This window comes from Thalassophryne amazonica, chromosome 4 (genome assembly GCF_902500255.1).
Source record: "Thalassophryne amazonica chromosome 4, fThaAma1.1, whole genome shotgun sequence".
NCBI lineage: Eukaryota > Metazoa > Chordata > Actinopteri > Batrachoidiformes > Batrachoididae > Thalassophryne > Thalassophryne amazonica.
In genome coordinates, this window is record NC_047106.1 from 88,476,739 (window position 1) to 88,494,577 (window position 17,839).

Sequence of the window (17,839 nt, forward strand, 5' to 3'; positions counted from 1 at the left end):
TTTTAAATTTGTTGACAGCGGACAGACTTGAATCATTATGTCAGTGCAACTGTAAAGACTGCAGGACGAGTACCTGATTCTGTAACCACCTCTAGGTCGAGCCCTTCAGGTTGGTCTTCAAACTTCTCCAGCTCTGACAGACTGGGCTTCACTCCATCTATGATCTATCAATAAATAAATAGCCAGCAATTAACAATTCATAACAGTCAATCTGGAAACTGTGAGATACAATTAACTCACCATTATACTTCAAAAATGTACCATAAATTTCAGGATAACATCTTGTTTGGGATGGAGCATTTTCTGTGCATCATTTCCAAAAAGAACTCTGTCTTTGACAATTTCTACTTTTTACTCATCCCCAACTGTAAATAGTCATAAAATCAGGCCATATCCCCACTGAAGTGCCGGCACCCATGCCTCAACTGCACTTTCATGTCTCCTTTTATTTCTAAAAGTAGTATAACTACTGCCAAGTACAATTTAAACTAGAAATCGGTATGCAAACTCAAGCTGGTACATCTCACTGTGCCATAGTAGCTGACTGCAACAATTACATGTTGGTCATAGTCAGTTTTTTGTAATGAAATGCCTGAATTAAAGCAATCAACCTCTGTATTGAAGACCCTGACAGGTCTATTTATACATCCATTCATTTTCAATACCCACTTACTCCAATTAAGGGTCCCGGGAAGTCTATCTCAGCAAAGTACGAGAGGCAGGGTACACCCTGGGCAGGATGCCAGTCTTTTACATGTACTTGACGAATATTAGGCATTAAAAAACCCACACATAATTAAAAAATTACCTCCCCTTGAAGATGTGATACCAGAATTAACTTCATGTATACACATTTTCTAACATTACGTGAAGCTTGACCAACCAATAGCACTTACATAGTCAAAATTATATGATTGCTGGTATGCCAAATTTGGACAATTTGTTGTTATAAGACTGTTTTTTCTTGATCTTACAGGATCTTGATTACTGTATTTTCAACAGTATAAGTTGCACCTCTTCAAAAATGCCTCTGGAAGAGGACAAACCCATATACAGTGAGGAAAATAAGTATTTGAACACCCTGCGATTTGCAAGTTCTCCCACTTAGAAATCATGGAGGGGTTTGAAATTTTCATCTTAGGTGCATGTCCACTGTGAGAGACATAATCTTAAAAAACAAATAAAAAAAATAAAAAAAATACGGAAATCACAATGTATGATTTTTTAAAATATTTTATTTGTATGTTACTGCTGCAAATAAGTATTTCAACACCTGTGAAAATCAATGTTAATATTTGGTACAGTAGCCTTTGTTTGCAATTAAAGAGGTCAAACGTTTCCTGTAGTTTTTCACCAGGTTTGCACACACTCCAGCTGGGATTTTGGTCCACTCCTCCATACAGATCTTCTCCAAATCTTTCAGGTTTGGAGTTTCAGCTCCCTTCAAAGATTTTCTATTGAGTTCAGGTCTGGAGACTGGCCAGGCCACTCCAGGACCTTGAAATGCTTCTTACGGAGTCCCTCCTTAGTTGCCCTGGCTGTGTGTTTGGAGTCACTGTCATGCTGGAAGACCCAGCCATGACCCATTTTCAATGCTCTTACTGAGGGACGGAGGTTGTTTGCCAAAATCTTGCAATACATGACCCCATCCATCCTCCCTTCAATATGGTGCAGTCGTCCTGTCCCCTTTGCAGAAGAGCACCCCCAGAGTATGATGTTTCCACCCCCATGCTTCACGGTTGGGATGGTTTTCTTGGGGTTGTCCTCATCCTCTAAACATGGTAAGTGGAGTTGATTCCAAAAAGCTCTATTCTGGTCTCATCTGACCACATGACCTTCTCCCATGCCTCCTCTGGATCATCCAGATGGTCACTGGTGAACTTCAAACGGGCCTGGACATGTGCTGGCTTGAGCAGGGGGACCTTGCTGCCCTGAAAGATTTTAAGCCATGACAGCATCATGTGTTACTAATGTAATCTTTGTAACTGTGGTTCCAGCTATCTTCAGGTCACTGACCAGGTCCTCCTGTGTAGTTCTGAGCTTTCTCAGAATCATCCTTACCCCACAAAGTGAGATCTTGCATGGAATCCCAGACCGAGGGAGATTGACAGTCATCTTGTGTTTCTTCCACTTTCTAATAAATAATCATAACAGTTGTTGTCTTGTACCAAGCTGCTTGCCTGTTGTCCTGTAATCCATCCCAGCCTTGTGCAGGTCTACAGTTTTGTCCCTGGTGTCCTTAGACAGCTCTTTGGTCTTGGCTATGGTGGACAGGTTGGAGTGTGATTGAGTGTGTGAACAGGTGACTTTTATACAGGTAACAAGTTCAAACAGGTGCAATTAATACAGGTAAAGTGTGCAGAATAAGAGGGCTTCTTAAAGAAAAATTAACAGGTCTGTGTGAGCCAGAATTCTTGCTGGTTGGTAGGTGTTCAAATACTTATTTGTGGCAGTAACATACAAATAAATTCTACAAAAAAAACAAAAAAAAAAACAAAAAAAAAACATACTGATTTCTGGATTTTTTTTTTTTTTTTTTTTTAAGATTATGTCTCTCACAGTGGACATGCACCTAAGATGAAAATTTCAGACTCCTCCATGATTTCTAAGTGGGAGAACTTGCAAAATTGCAGGGTGTTCAAATACTTATTTTCCTCACTGTATAAGTTGCACCGGAGTATAGGTCGCCCCTTTTTTCTGTATTATTAGTTTAATTTGGGGTTTTTGGGCATTGTTGTCATGTACTTTTTATTATTAATGCCATTTATACTTGTAATTTTTCAGTATATAAGTCACACTTGAGTATAAGTCACAGGACACCCCCCCCCCTAACTAGTAAAAACAACAAAACCAACATTCTCTGGAAAATAAGGTAGGTGGGACCACCATTTATGAATAACACTATCTATTAAGGTTTCCCCTTAGGTTCTAATGCATCCTTGGTGATGGTGTTTTCTTTCTGGTCTATCTTAATGAACATGCATGCTCTGAAGTAAAACATTATCCTCACCACAGCAGACATGGCAAAGCTCTTAAACAGAAATCCTTTGCGGCTGTAACGATTCCCTTCAAAGATCATGAAGTCTCCATCATGGCTGACCTCCCCTCCCAGTGACCTGTCAAACAATGAACCAGGAAGCAAATGATTTGACAATCAATCACACACAGCCAAATACATTACTCCCTACATAGGTTCTGTGTCTTTGAAATTAGAAACTTCAAAGTTAAGGCATCAATTTTCAATCTGAGTATTTTATACTGTGATGATTTTGACCATTACGTCAGATCTGAGAAATAGAAATGTTTTCTAAATGTTAAACTCAAAAACACTGTTTACAGCAATCCTCCCTATTTCCATGGGGGCGTACAATTACTTTTTGCCTTAATTTTCATAAGTAATTATTATATCTTGTGTCGTCAAATGAAAGGTCGCCCCCCCCCCCCAAAAAAAAAAAATTGGTCCCCATGCACTGGACAGGCATGAATTTTTTTTCAGCTATGGGACTGTCATAATCCTGAAATTTTCACACTCCTCCATGGCAAAATACATGGGGATAATATAATAAATAATTATTACGCTGCTAAATGGAAATTGTAGCAAGTGTAGCAACTCGTTTCCCTCCCGGAAGTGCGTTGATCTGCTAAAAAAAAAAACAAAAAAACAAAAAGGTGCTGACACGGCAATGCCTACTGGGTCAAATAATCCAATATGCGGTACGGAGAATTGTAAACCCCTCCGAGCCTGGTCTGCTTGAGGTTTCTCCCTCAAAAAAGGCCTTCCACTGCTGCCTACGTGCTTGCTCAGGGTGTTGGTAAGGTTACACCTTACCGATGTGAAGTGCCTAGGGGTGACATATGTTGTAATTCAGTGCTATATAAATAAAATAAATTCAAATGTGTTTAATGAACATGCCAGCTTCCACCTTTCTACTTCCCATGAGAAATAAATTCTTGCAAATGTACCACAGAATGAGAGACACTTGAAATTAAAGTTGTAAAGCAACCTCTGGTTTCACAGGTAATGCCATCTTCTTCATATTACTTTGTATTTACTGTGGCATGTAGTTAACAGCAGCCACTTTACACATTTAGCTCACTATATACTACAGCAGAAGAGCAGCTAGGGCCATCTTCCCAGTTACCTACACTGTCAAAAATGTCCGCATTATAATTATTTACAGTTTTGATGAATAGTCTTAATTGTTCCAACTAATAAGATGTTTGGAGGCTGAGGTGTTATGCAGGTCATGAAAAGCAACAGCATAACCATCAGATCCCACTTAGTAACATCAGCAAAGGCATAACAGATAACCACTGTAGTTAAAACTACACTGCTAAGTATTAAACATGGCCTCTGTTCTATGTTTTTCATTATGGCTCGTGTTTATGAGTGTACCTGATTTTTTCAGCATCAAACAACCTCTGAGCAGGTCTCTTGAACTTCTTCCTCTTTGCAAACCAATCTTTCTAGATGACACATAAAGGTGCAAGTTAACTGAATATTCTGCATGACTTGGAGAACAGCATTCACACAATGTGTTCATCCAACCATGCTCATCTTGGCCTTGATACGGTCTAGGTCTATGCGGGGAATCATCTTCAAGGAGATGGTGTTTTGGCTTGGCTCCACGTAGTCTACCTGTTGAATGACAGAGTAAACAGCTACAGAGTCAAAACAGCACCCCAAAAAAAGAGATTAAAAAAAAAAAAAACTGATTGCTTGAATTCACTGTCAGTTTAAATATGTCTTGGATCCATTTCCAAACAACTGCAGATTTCAGCTCAAACAAATGTATCCAAGTTATGGGGGATGTATAGCAACTCTGCTGAGGTTCAAAAGAAGACCAAAATAATCACCCTCAGCTGAAAGGAAAGAAGCTACTGGAACAACTATTTCACTGTCTGCAGCCAAGCAAATTTTATCTTGCCACAGTCTTCTCTGTTTAAAAGTCAGATCTTACAAGGACAGCAAATAATTTGATTGAACATGAGTAATCTTGCCAAGGAATGTGGGCAAATGTCCCAAAATTGTGTCACAATTGAAGTTTCCCACAAAGAAATGTGAAACTTTCTATGGGACACTTAGCTAAATATTAGGTGTGATGTTTCTGCATGTTTATTTTTCTCTATGTGTTGATAATACCAAGGGCTGCATGTAGTGATAAACAGCACAGAATCTGTCAGTTTTAAAATTACAATATGATACACTGAGGCCGAAGTGCATCATTAACTTATTTTCACGGTGTACTTTATTTTTAAATAGTTCGGAGATCCTCTATTTTCATGGCTTCTGCTCTACAAATCATCACATGCTATAAATATTTTACTGACTTTGTATTCCACAGAGAAAGATGGTCTTCAACAATTGCGTTATTAACAAATCCTTAGCTATTTACAAGAATGGTTCAAATTACAAGTGCTGGGAAAAACATTGCCAGAGGCCTGCCTGTCTGGCTTATATACTGCTGAAGTTGTTTACTCAGAATACCATGGAATATTCTATTATTTTGTGGAAAAGCACAGTACTAAGTGCAACATTACAGAACATGCAGGAAAGCTGCAGAAGGCCACAGAACAGTCTAGACTAATCAAGAAATAAGCACGTTTTAGCTTATCTGTAAACAGATGAATCATTCTAGGTTGTTCCACAACAGACGTCTTGTGTTGTACATCTTAAATAAATATAAAGCCACATTATCTTAAATGTCACTGATTCTGTGGTGAAAAGGTTCTGACATTGTACAGTCAGATTTCCATTTCTGGACATCCACACAATCATACAGTACCTGAGCAATGTCATCCTTGTACAAGCCTCTTTTCAGTCTGACCCAGGATTTGGGTTTGAGATTGGTGACCTCTTTGACAACCTTGAGAACATCTGTCATTTCCTTAATAGGAACCATCTGTTGATTCCAGAAGCCCATCCTCAGGTTACCAATGCCCTCAATGGCTGCCTTGACATGCGTCTGCTTGTATGATTCCACATAGATGTAACCTTTAACATGGTCTGGGGCCACCACAGACTTGATCTGGAGAGGCTGTAGAGTACAGAGTGGGAATGGTATTATTAGGACTGAATTGACATTCCCACTCTAACAGCTGACCACCCACATGAGAATCATAAACTGGTTCCCTATACTTCAGATTTAATAAAATCAAACAGACACAATCTTAGTACTGTGATTTAAAAATACTTTTCTCAAACTGCAGCATTTACCTTAACCTAGATGTGCACACTTTGATATCATTCCTCTGTATTACACTTTTTGTGCTTTTAATGACTTTGAATTTAATACATTCTTACACATTATTTGGCTGTTTGTGTAGTGACCACACTAAGTTGTAACACAAAAATTCAGTGATCCCTAGTTAGACATGTAGTCTAACTAGGAAAGTTCATCAGCTACATGGAAAAAGCACTATAGAAATGTATTCCTTTTACTGAGTCAACCTACTGGCATTTTCTCTTTTTTAATTAATAAATAAGCATTTATTCTTAAGCACTAGCATCATGAGCAACTGCAGCAAATATGGAGCTACACTGTGAAAAAACTGAAACAAGATTTGTGCCTCTGAATAAATTAAATAAATGTCGACATGTTTGCCAAAAGTTATGTGATCGTTTGGAAATCGTTTCATATTTTTGAGAGACCTAGTAAAGTGGAAAATGGTATCTTATTAATCAAAAACTAAGGGTGGAGTGTAGTGGTGGCCAAATAGGTTAGTGTACTTGTTTCTGGTCCAAGACCACTCCCCCACCCAAATTCTTCATGTAATGTGGAGTTGCATCAGGAAGGCCATCTGAGATAAGATTTGTTCCTGACTCTGCCAAATCTGTTATGGCAACCCCGACTTCAATTAATCAAAACCTACAGGTCCCCCTAAATGCAATACTGGCCAATCAAGAGTTAAGTTGTTGAAATATGCTATGTTAAATAAAACAAACAAAAACATTTCTTACTGTATCTGTGAACTGGTAAGCAATGAATTTCCTCATTAATGCAATGGCAGTCGCCCTCTCCTCTCCAATCTGAAAGGAGAAAAAAATAAGATACATTGAGGAAACATGTCTGTTTGCATACATGGATAATTTTTATTCAGTATCATTGAAGAATACGTGAATATTAAAATCCTGTCATAGGAAATACTTACCTTACACTTCACTGTCCACAAATTAGGATCCCTGATAACAATCAAATACTACTGTTAACTTCATATTGCTTAGGCTGCCATTATCTTTCATGCTATCTTGAAACCAATTAGTTGATGTGATTTACGTACTTGACACCAGGAAGAAGTTGCTGCTGTGTGATGTCATCAGAGAGCTCTTCAGATCCTCCAGAGTAACTACATTGCATGCACGCACGCGCACACACACAGACACACACACACACACACACACACACACCCATCCTCAATTTTTGAAGACGCCAAAACTTATTTTCTGCTCCGCATTGTTAAGAATTAAGAGAGAACATGACAGCAATGCTGCATGTCAGTGTCATTTTTGGCTGACACATTAAAAAGAATTATATGTAATCAACAGGCATGGAGGTACACTGGACCAGTTGTGCTGCACAAGAAAAAAGTATACACACCAAAGGCAATGGTACCAAGCAAATACATAATCTATCATAATCTAAGCCTAACAACAAGTCAAGTTTGGTGTAGGGCTAGGACAGGGGTGGCTAAATTCGGTCCTCAAGAACTACCTTCCTGACACTCTTAGTTGTCTCCCTGCTCCAACACACCTGAATCCAATGAAAGGCTCATTAAAAGTCTGCTAACGAGTCTTTCATTGGATTCAGGTGTGTTGGAGCAGGGAGACAACTAAGAGTTTCAGGAAGGTAGCTCTTGAGGACCAAACTTGGCCACCCCTGGGCTAGGAGATATGGACCAAAAATCTTAAGATTAATGGCCCAGTCACACGGCGATTCCTGAACAAAGGGAAAAAGTAAAAAAGTCACAATTCGTTGAGAAAAGGTGGACAAAAGACCTTTATCACCAAATAGCCTGTGAAGCAAGAGCGCAAAAGGGACAAAAGAGGAAATTAACAAAACCGAAGCTCACGATCTCGGCGCTTTAAATGAAATGCCTCTGGAGCCACAGCTGGAGCAGTGTGTCTGCATCTCCAGCCATCATCAGCTGGGACGGAGCTCATAGCGCCTGAGTCTTGGAGAAACTGCAAACAGAAGCTGTGGAGATCTGTGCGCACATCGGTGGACCACCTGCTCTGGTTCCTCGTCCAGAACAAAAGAGGGATCATCTCTTTCATCATCAGAACCCTCACTATCTGCTGCGCGCTCGCTCCAATTAACAACAACAAAAAAAAAAAAGTCTGGTGTGCCGTGGTCACTGCTTTATCACTGTATTACGTTACTAAGCCATATATATTGATTTATAACAGAAAACTGTCAAAACAGGAAATAAATATAAGTGTAAAGATGACTGAATATATCAGAACAGTAAATTGATCAGTGCGTGTGAATGCGCATTGACTCACATGTGCAGTTATTCCACCAGCTGAAGCTAATCCACAACATGAATTCTGCCTTCCAGAACAGCTCTTTATATAAATTTTTTTTTAATTATCTACCTGTTGCCACATGTACATAAGGGCTGGATTGTCATTCCAGCACTCATATTGTTATATTTAATAAAAAATAATAAGCGCACGAAGGAGTTGCTGGTCTCGCTACCGCTGTGTTCAGGTACCGTCGGAAAATACACAACTTTTTGTTGTTTCAAATTCAGCAGTTGTTTGTGGCAAAATAATTAATTGTATCCACACAAAAGATTAATTCTTCGTATATAAGGTGCCTGAGCCCACTGAACCTGACTCCTCACCCAGATAAAAAAAAAAAATCCAAGCAAGGAGGCTGAGTTTCCCCTGTAATTTCCAACGCTACATGAACGCAGCAGCAGAAGCAGCGCTCACAAACCAGCTTCTGCACTATGTGAAATCATTCAGCTGCTCCAACAAAGTCAAATTAAACAATAACGTGACAAAAACTAAACAAACGATTAAAAAACGTCAAGAATGACAGCAAAACGAAACACGGACGAAGTGAGGTTTTCGTTGCCCTTCGTTTAAATTTTTCAAGTTTAAAGTTTTTTCAATCCTTTAAAAATCCTTTTAAAAACTTTAAAGTTCTTTCTAAAAGTCTGCGATGTCCACATGCTACGTTTAGCTGAGCTTCGCACAGGAGCCACAGTGTCACCGCAGCAACCAACCAGTCCCGCTTTACGACAACTGTTGTAACAGCTATGCTTTGAGTGGCATTTATTCTCCTCGAAACTCCGCGGATCCGAGGAAACTGATATGTATCTGTAACACACAGATCAGTGTCCGCGAACTTTTAAAACTTGCATGATGTCGTAAAAAAAAACAAAAAAAAAAAAAAACACTTTGCGATAAGCATTTTAAAAACTCAGTAACGATCACGATTAAAAAGTACAACACTAACACCCCCCTCCCCATGATGAAATCCACGGAATCCCGCGGATCTACGGCATTTTCACAGCCCTGTTAACATTGAAAACACCATAGACATGCTAACGCATTAGCATCGGTCCTGTTTCTATGTTATAAAATACATCTATCAACTGTTTTAGAAAACCATAACAGGTCGGTTTAATATAAAAAAGGTAAATATTACTCACAGACATATGCTCTTTAGGGTTTTAGCAGGGGAAAATTAAGATAAAGCGAAATAATACAACAAACCATCGAAGCAGTGAGACGGATCAATGCTTCACTGGGAAGGAAAATTCACACAGTTCCTTCCTCCACAGTGCGGCGCCATCCACGCAGACATTGCTGCTCTGATTAGCGCAGAATGGGATGTTGCTTTGACAGTGAGACTATCATATTTCGGCCCCAAAACAGGCATGACACCACCTGCGCACGCATACGTGTGGTTAAATTTTCCAAATGACGGAAATCCGCCGTGGTGACGGAGAACTTTAACCCATGCTTTAAGACAATAAAATGTTAACATAGAAAACCTGTAAAGCCTACTTTTAGTACACAGAAAATTCACAAGCAGTATTGATAAGGAATCAGATCGATAAAATCTTATTGATACCCATCCCTATTCTCAACAGACAATGTGGACATCCTCATCTTCCTTAAAAATTCAGATCAGTTTTCCACTTTTTCTTCAGTTTTCTACTTTTCATGGTTTTGGCAAAGGCATTTTTTTAATTCATCAATATTGTCCAACAATTAAGTATTGTAAAATATTGTGTACAACAGTGAACACTTTTGTTCTTATTCAGGACCACAGACAAAAGTTCCTTATTTCCATTACTCAAGTTACTGTTAATGGGAATGTTTTCATTGGTACAATATCTTACAAACAAAAAAACTTGTGCCGATATCATTTCATAGCCTGTAATTCTAAGATAGATGTCGACTATTTCTCTATTCAAATGCTGAACATTACTGTAGAAACATGACGGTTTAATTGTCAAGTCAAGCTTTGCATCATAATTTGTCAAACTGTATTTTTATTTGTCCAATTGAACAGACGGTGATTATTTACTGGACTGTCACAACACACGTGGAGGAACAAAGATACTCACTGCTCTCCTCCTGAGGACTTTGCATATTTTCTCATGTAATATTCACCGAGGGCTTCCTCTCTCGAGTCTCTGCAACAAAACACAGAAACATCCATACTGTAAAGCCTGTACAAAGGAAATTCTACACTCAGGTTATAAAACAGACTGCATTTGTGAAGCTAGTAAGGAAAGTCTCCAATTCTCCCTACAGCATTGAAGAAAAACCTATACAGAATGCACTGCAATGTCAACATCCGGGTCCCCCCTCCGCGGGGTCACCTCCCCCTCCGTGGGGTCTCCCCTCCCCCAAAGTCACACAAATTTCCAGTCCCATTGTTTACAATGCTTGACATCCACATTATATGTTTTACTTTTTGTATGTGTCTACGCAAAAGCAATGCAAATTTATCCAATTTTGCAAGAGTATAACCAGTTTGTTTTGGAAAGAAAGCGATGTCACATTAGTGATCTCAATGGGAAACTTGTGGTCAGAGTACTGACGTTAAAGCAGTTAGCATTGTTGGGTGTTAGCGACGTTGATGTTTGCCACCTTATTGACTGTGGCAGGACAAATGAAAGAAATCTAAACACGCAAAGGTGAAGATGGCAATCAAACGTTTAATGGACATCATGCAGTACTTTAAAATATGTAAGGTTACGAAGCCCTGTGAAGCAGGAAGCAGCATCGGACAACACAAAGATATTCTATGTGTTTACTGTGTGCTGCTTCTGGACAAATAAAATCAGTGGGATGCAGTTGTTTTGCAAGATATGTATTTATGTATTACTTAGTTTGTCCAGCCTGGTGTACACTTAACTGTCTGGAATCATCTGATGTGGAGAAGCGTCAAAGTCCCATGACCAAATTAAGCGGATGTACCATCCGAGTCTCAGTTTGAATGTGTGTTGAAAGTGCGGACTTCAAACTATATACCAGTTTTTATGATGTTTTGATAGGTCTAGTATAACTTGAATCATGACTAATAGTTTACGCCATGCTTTTTCCTGAATATTATGGTCATTTTTGCAGGGGGAAAAACAGGACTTCCTCTTTATCATTAGTGGAAAAATGCATGACCTAAATCAATCAAAAATGATCGACAACCCATATATTTAACTGCTGAGAAGATCCTGGCCAAAAAGCCACCAAAAGGCAGACTGAGGTGCCAACACTGCCTCCATGTTGTCAGGCCTGTGATGTGGCTTTTTGTCTTGTGTTGGACAGGAATTGTTTTTGAGTGCCACAAATAATTTGTGTGGCATCTTCTTGTTTTGTAAATAGTTGTACAAAAACGCCTGAAGCATTTCATGCATTTTTAATGTAAATAGTTGTATGTAACTTTGTTGTCTGCTACATTTGTACATATGATTTTGAAATTTATCATTTATATTTGCATTCTAAGTTATAATAAAAATGGTTTCTTAAACATACTTGTGAGTTTCACAGTAAAAAAAAAAAAAAAACGCTTTCTACTCATTTTATGTTTTTGTGTGAATTTAGCTCCATTGTGTTAATACAGCATGTCACAATGAAACAACTGTAACGTCACACATGTGAGGTTATACTGGAAAAAATAAAGATTACACTAAAGAAGGCAAAGTAAACTATTTTTAAGGTAAGTGTAAAGGTAAAACCAGTCGTCACAAACAGAAGGTTAATGAACATATTTTAAGCATTGGCAGCACCAGTTAGAGAGAAATCAGAAAAATAGCCGAATATAAATCTCTTCAAAATAAATAAATGATTATTTACCCCTACAGAAGCCCGAATGTGACTATACGTGGTAGGGAGAATTAAGTACAAGACATGGGCATAGACATTCGAACATAGGAAAAGCCACACATCCAAAGGTTTTTAACAAATCTGTAATTATGTTGCATATTCAGGGATTAAAGAAAAAAAAAAAAAAAAAAAACACTGACATTTTTTCACAGTCAAATCATAAGCTGTTCATCATCTACCTTTTTATAGAAACCATTTTGTGACTGGGTACTAGATGGAAGCACAGGTAAGCTCTACCTGCATGGCGTTTCCGCCTGACGCACCTCTGCCGGTGCCAACGGGGTAACTGCAGGGTCATCAGCCGGGAGCCACCCTTCATTGATGTTTCACTCCATTAATCCCGGAACATCTCACGGTGGCGGAGCAACGGCAGGGACGTCTCCCTGCCGCCCCCTGCAGTCACCCCTAGGACCCCTCTTTCCCCCACGACCTGTCCTTCCTACGCAACCACAACCAGAAGCTGGCTCTTTCCGCCTCTTCTGCCAGGTCCCTAGATGCCCTCTTCAGCCTTGTTCCAGACACTCCAATCTTCCTGAGGAGGCGCTGGATGGATGTTCCAATGAACCCCCTGCAGCCAACCTCCACAGGGTAGATAGTTGTGGACCATCCAGCTTCCCAGCACTCGGCTAACAGGTCGGTGTACTTGTCTCTCTTCCTTTCACAGGCAACCGCCATTCCTCCCTCCCAAGGGACAGTTAGCTCTGCCAGGATCGCTGTCTTGACATCAGAGGACCACAGGATGACGTCTGGCCTCAGGGAGGTGGTGGTAATCTCTGGGGGGAACTTGAGCTGCTGATCAAAATCCACCCTTAAGTTCCAGTTGCATCCAGGTGTTAGCAGTGATCTTTCCTTCTGGCTGATGGTCTGAGCTCCGGCCCCTTGTCTAACAAAGCTGATGAAAGTCCGAGTCTTAGAAGGAGGGTCTTTGGCTGCTTCCATTCTCCGCACTTCAAGGACTTCTGCCAGCTTCCACAGAACCAGATCGTGCCGCCACCTATACCTACCCTGCGCCAGAGCTGTCTTGCAACTAGACAGGATATGTTGTAGGCTTGGGTTTGGGGCATTGCAGAGCTGGCAGCTTTCCTCTGAGCCGTACCACTGGCTCACATTGCTTGGGCTGGGGAGGGTGTCATACGTGGCCCGAATGAGGAAACTAAGCCTTGCTTGAGGCATCTTCCACAAGTCGGACCACTTGATGGTCCTGCTGATGACTCCTTCCCAAGTTGTCCATCGCCCTTGCTGTAGCTGGCTGAGCGCCTTGATCTTATATTGCTCCTCCTTGTGCCTGACCACCTCCTCAATCACCAACTCTTTCCTCTCCTTTCTTGTAGCCTTGGACCAAAACTTGGGGGCTGTTCCCCACCCCAAGCCTGCTCTCCCTGACTGTATCCTGCCCACCACTTCTTTGTGCTCGAGCCTGCTGATGGCCTGGTCAACAGCCTCCTCTGCCTTCCACTTGCGTCCTGTTCACACTGGTGCCTTGGTGTTTCAATCAATCAATCAATCAATTTTATTTATATAGTGTTTCTTACAAACGGGTCAGTTGAGTCTCTTATCTCTAGCACGAGCCTGGCCTTCTCTTGGCCTTCGGACTGGTTGATCAGCCAGCAATGGAATCTTTCCTCCATCCACTGTGAAGGAGATGAGTCTGGCTCCCTTCCGGATCGACAGACTGCAGGACTTTGATGGCTTGATCCTCATTCTCGCCCATCTGAGGAGTTCTTCGAACCTCCTTAAGAGTCTGGCAGTACATGGCGCTGTTTGCAGTAGGCTTGTTACGTCGTCCATGTAACTCCGCAGGGCTGGTAGCCGTTGTCCTGACCACGTTCTTATCACTCGCCCCATTTGCCTACTGCCAATCAGAATCACCTCGAAGGCAGCCGTGAAGATGATGGGAGAGATTGAGCAGCCTATCGCGATGCCTTTCTCAAGCTGTTGCCAGTTGGTGGTAGCGTCCTGTGTGGCATAGCAAATTTGCAAACTGTTGAAGTAGTTGGATACCAGCTTCTGGATGCAGGTTGGGATGCAGAAGAACTCCAAGGCAAAAGTGATGAGCTGGTGAGGGACCGAACCATAGGCATTTTCCAGATCCAGCCAGACAACATGCAGGTCTGACTTCTCACGCTTGGCTGACTGAATCTGGTTCCAAATCATGGTTGAGTGCTCCACACAGCCTGGGAATCCTGGAATGCCTGCTTTTTGACAGCTGGTGTCAATGTAGTTGTTTTCTAGGAGATAGCTGGTCACTCTCTTTGCCACCACTGAGAAGAAAATCTTCCCTTCCACGTTCAGTAGGGCAATTCCTCTGAACTGGTTGATGTTACGGGAATCCGGCTCTTTTGGGATGAAGGTAGTTATTGCCCTGGACACTCAGATGGGATGGCTTGTGTCTTCCAGGCGGCTCTCATCAGCCTCCAAAGGAGCTTCAGTACCATCGGGCAGCTCTTGTATACCCTGTAGGGCACGCCATTCAGGCCTGGAGCTGACGCAGATCTTGCTTTGTCCATCACCTGCCTGATCTCGGTCCACCTTGGTGGTGTTGTGTCGAACTGAGATTCAGACTCAGCAGGGCGGAGCACATATCCTGGTGACCCAAGAGGAATATTCCTCGCAGGGTCAATTAACTGGCTTTTCAGGTGTTCTTCAAGCTCCTGTGCTGTAGCTTCCAGCCTCCCGCTTTTTTTTCTCTTTGAGGAGGCTCCTGGCAAACTTGAAGGGGTCCTGGAAGAACTTTGCCCTCTCTTTCTCCTTCCTGCTTCTCCGTCTTTGGATCCGCTCCACCCTCCACAAGGTTGCAAGCCTCCCTCTGATTTGGACCCAGAGTGCTTTGAGTCCTTCCTTCTCGTTTTCTTCAGCCTTCCTCCAAGCCTTCCTAAGGGACCTCCTCTCCTTCACAACATTGTGTATCTCCTTCTCCCATCTCCCTGCTCCCTGACCGTGTTCTTCCTCCACGCCATTTCCCCAAACCTTGCTTTGCCCTCTTCATATATGATGTTGCCAAAGAGGTTCAGCTTGGTGGATACGTTGCCTTGCAGTGACTTCAGGCTGACATGCAGAGCATGGTCAAGACTTCTCCATGCCTCTTTATCACTGGCTTTGGGCCACTTCACTTTGGGCTGTCGAATAAGATTCTCCCTCCTTGATACTGTCGGGGGGTAGGCTCCAGGTGTTGTTGGTGCTCCTGCTGCTGGGAAAGGTGCTCTTCTCCCCTCTGGCCATCTGCAATATCTGAAACAGCAGCACTGTGGTGCTCAACCGGGCTCTGTCTCCTGCTTGTCTGATCTGCTGGGGCAGTGCAAGATTGCATCTGGCTTACTCCGCCGCACTTTACCTTCCCTGGTGGATGCACAGGCCCCTATGCGTTGTCACCTTAGACCACCCGCAGCTACATTTCCTCAGGGTCCTTTGCTCATAAGTGACTTAAGATAAACAAGGTGGATGCAGCAAAGAAAACAGCAAATTGTTCTCCTGCTGAACAAGATTATATGTCACTCACTAACCATTACTGCTCTTTTCTAATGCAGCATCATATTATAGAAAGACTTTAACCTCCACATTTAAATAGTTCAGGATAAACACATTTTAAGGGGACAACTTTTCTAGTGCTTTTACTTCATTCAATAACAGTTAAAATCTCAGGCCTGTAGCCAGGATCTGAAATGGGGGGAGGGAGGGGGTCTTTTTTTTTTTTTTAAGTGAAAGTGGATCTTTGCTGGCAGGGGGTCTGAAAATTTGGTATTTTTTTATGTCCATGGATACATTCTGAAGGGTTTTTTTGATGACCATTTTCCCAATCTGACCCCCCCCCCCCCCAACACAATTTAGTTCTACTGCTTAAGCCCCTTTCACATTGGTGTATTCGTGGAGCTGCTCATTGCGGCATTGTGTTTCATTTAAATACACGCGAAATATGCGTGTACTCAGCCTTTTTCAGTGTTCGTTCATACTTGCAGCTGCGTGTGTTCGCGTTTTAATGTGTGCACACAGTCGCGTGTACCATGCCGCTATTAAACCAGTTCAGTGCTATTTTCTGCCTCTGTGGGAGTGCGCTCTGTTCTCTACTGCAAATGTTGTGCGGCTCAAAAACAGTCATTTAACATTATTATTATTATTTTTGTTTGTCTTGGTGGATCACTTTCTTTGTATCCAGATGCTGCTGAGTCTGGCTGTGGTAAAGGCTGCCCTGAAAGAAACGTTGTGAGTCATTAAACTTTTAAACCTCCGGTTGCTCCGATCAGGTCGTCTGATTTGATTAGACCTGATTGATGAGGTTGTCTGATGATCGCATCGACATGCAGCGAGTGCGCATTTATTTTAAAGTCACAGTGACAGGTCTGGAGAGAGAGGGAGAGGGAGGGAGAGAGAGAGAAAGAGAGAAAGAGAGAGATTTTATGAAACGACCACTGTAAGCTTTGTGACACGGTGAACAGTCCTCATATAATGAGACCAGTATGATAAAGTGAAGCAACAATCTTGCAGTATTTATAGCTCCAGAAGAACAATGGAGCCCGGCAGGAGGTGTGAAATGGCATACAGTACGGTGTTGCAGCGTGGGCGGGTTCACAGTAACGGACAGTAGCACGGCGCTGCGTGTACTCGCATGCACCATGCTGTGCTGGACGACGAAGAAAATTAAACATGTTTAATTTCTTCCATCCTACGCACGTAGCCCTCAACATACTGCTGCGTATTGAGAAAAAACTCCATGTAAAGTGGGCGGAGAGCTGCTCATTGCAGCTTAGACGATACGCTACAATGAGCAGCTCTATGAATACACCAGTGTGAAAGGGGCTTTAATGTGTGTTGTATTTGTATTTTCTTTTGCACATTTTCACCTTTTGATGGCATTTAACCAAAATTGATATCAAAACCTACATGTTTGTTTGATAAGATTACTAACTACAACAGCCATAATCACTTTCATATTTTTGGCTTGCTCATTCTAACTGACCTGACTTCAAAGCTAGAACCCCAAACAGACCCAGTAATGCCTGAGCTTAGACAGCACATTAAAAAAAAAGATATTACTTCACATCCCACTTTAGTTACATTAAATAAACTAATTTTTATATGGCTCATTAATTAAACTTAGTCCTGAACTGTAGTAAAACGTAGCCCCCCCCCCCCCCCAAAAAAAATACAGATTTAAACATGTATTTATTAAAATTATTATTAAGTAGTCATAGTAGTACTATGAAAAAAGTCTATGAAAGTGGACCTTTGATCAAAGGGTGTGGTGGAGGGCAGCTACCCCGCCACCCCCTACAACGCCCAGGAACGATCAAGAATTTGTGCATTTATGTACGCATAAATGCACAAAGCTCTAACTAACCCTAACCCATGCCATCCTCAAAGAGATTTTAGGCATATTTGGGGGGAAAAATGTTTGTGTTTCTTGTTAATGTCTGCAGCTGTGTTTTTAGTTTAACCACAGCGAAGTTTAAAAATTTGTTTGTAAAACTCTCCTCGCTGTGTTGCACTGACACAGCA

General features: G+C 41.5%; 1 protein-coding gene across 3 annotated transcripts in view; it reads right to left on the reverse strand.

Moving 5' to 3' along the window:
* supt5h (SPT5 homolog, DSIF elongation factor subunit) overlaps positions 1 to 17,839 on the reverse strand; it is an 84,897-nt gene that overhangs the window by 41,555 nt on the left and 25,503 nt on the right. For all 3 annotated transcript variants that reach the window (XM_034168224.1, XM_034168223.1, XM_034168225.1), the window contains 9 exons: positions 10,588 to 10,656; positions 7,282 to 7,347; positions 7,153 to 7,183; positions 6,962 to 7,030; positions 5,787 to 6,038; positions 4,550 to 4,639; positions 4,397 to 4,467; positions 3,011 to 3,116; positions 74 to 164 (listed from right to left, as the gene is read on the reverse strand). In XM_034168224.1, coding sequence (XP_034024115.1) covers positions 74 to 164; positions 3,011 to 3,116; positions 4,397 to 4,467; positions 4,550 to 4,639; positions 5,787 to 6,038; positions 6,962 to 7,030; positions 7,153 to 7,183; positions 7,282 to 7,347; positions 10,588 to 10,656 — 845 coding nt within the window. The remainder of the gene's footprint in view (positions 1 to 73; positions 165 to 3,010; positions 3,117 to 4,396; positions 4,468 to 4,549; positions 4,640 to 5,786; positions 6,039 to 6,961; positions 7,031 to 7,152; positions 7,184 to 7,281; positions 7,348 to 10,587; positions 10,657 to 17,839) is intronic.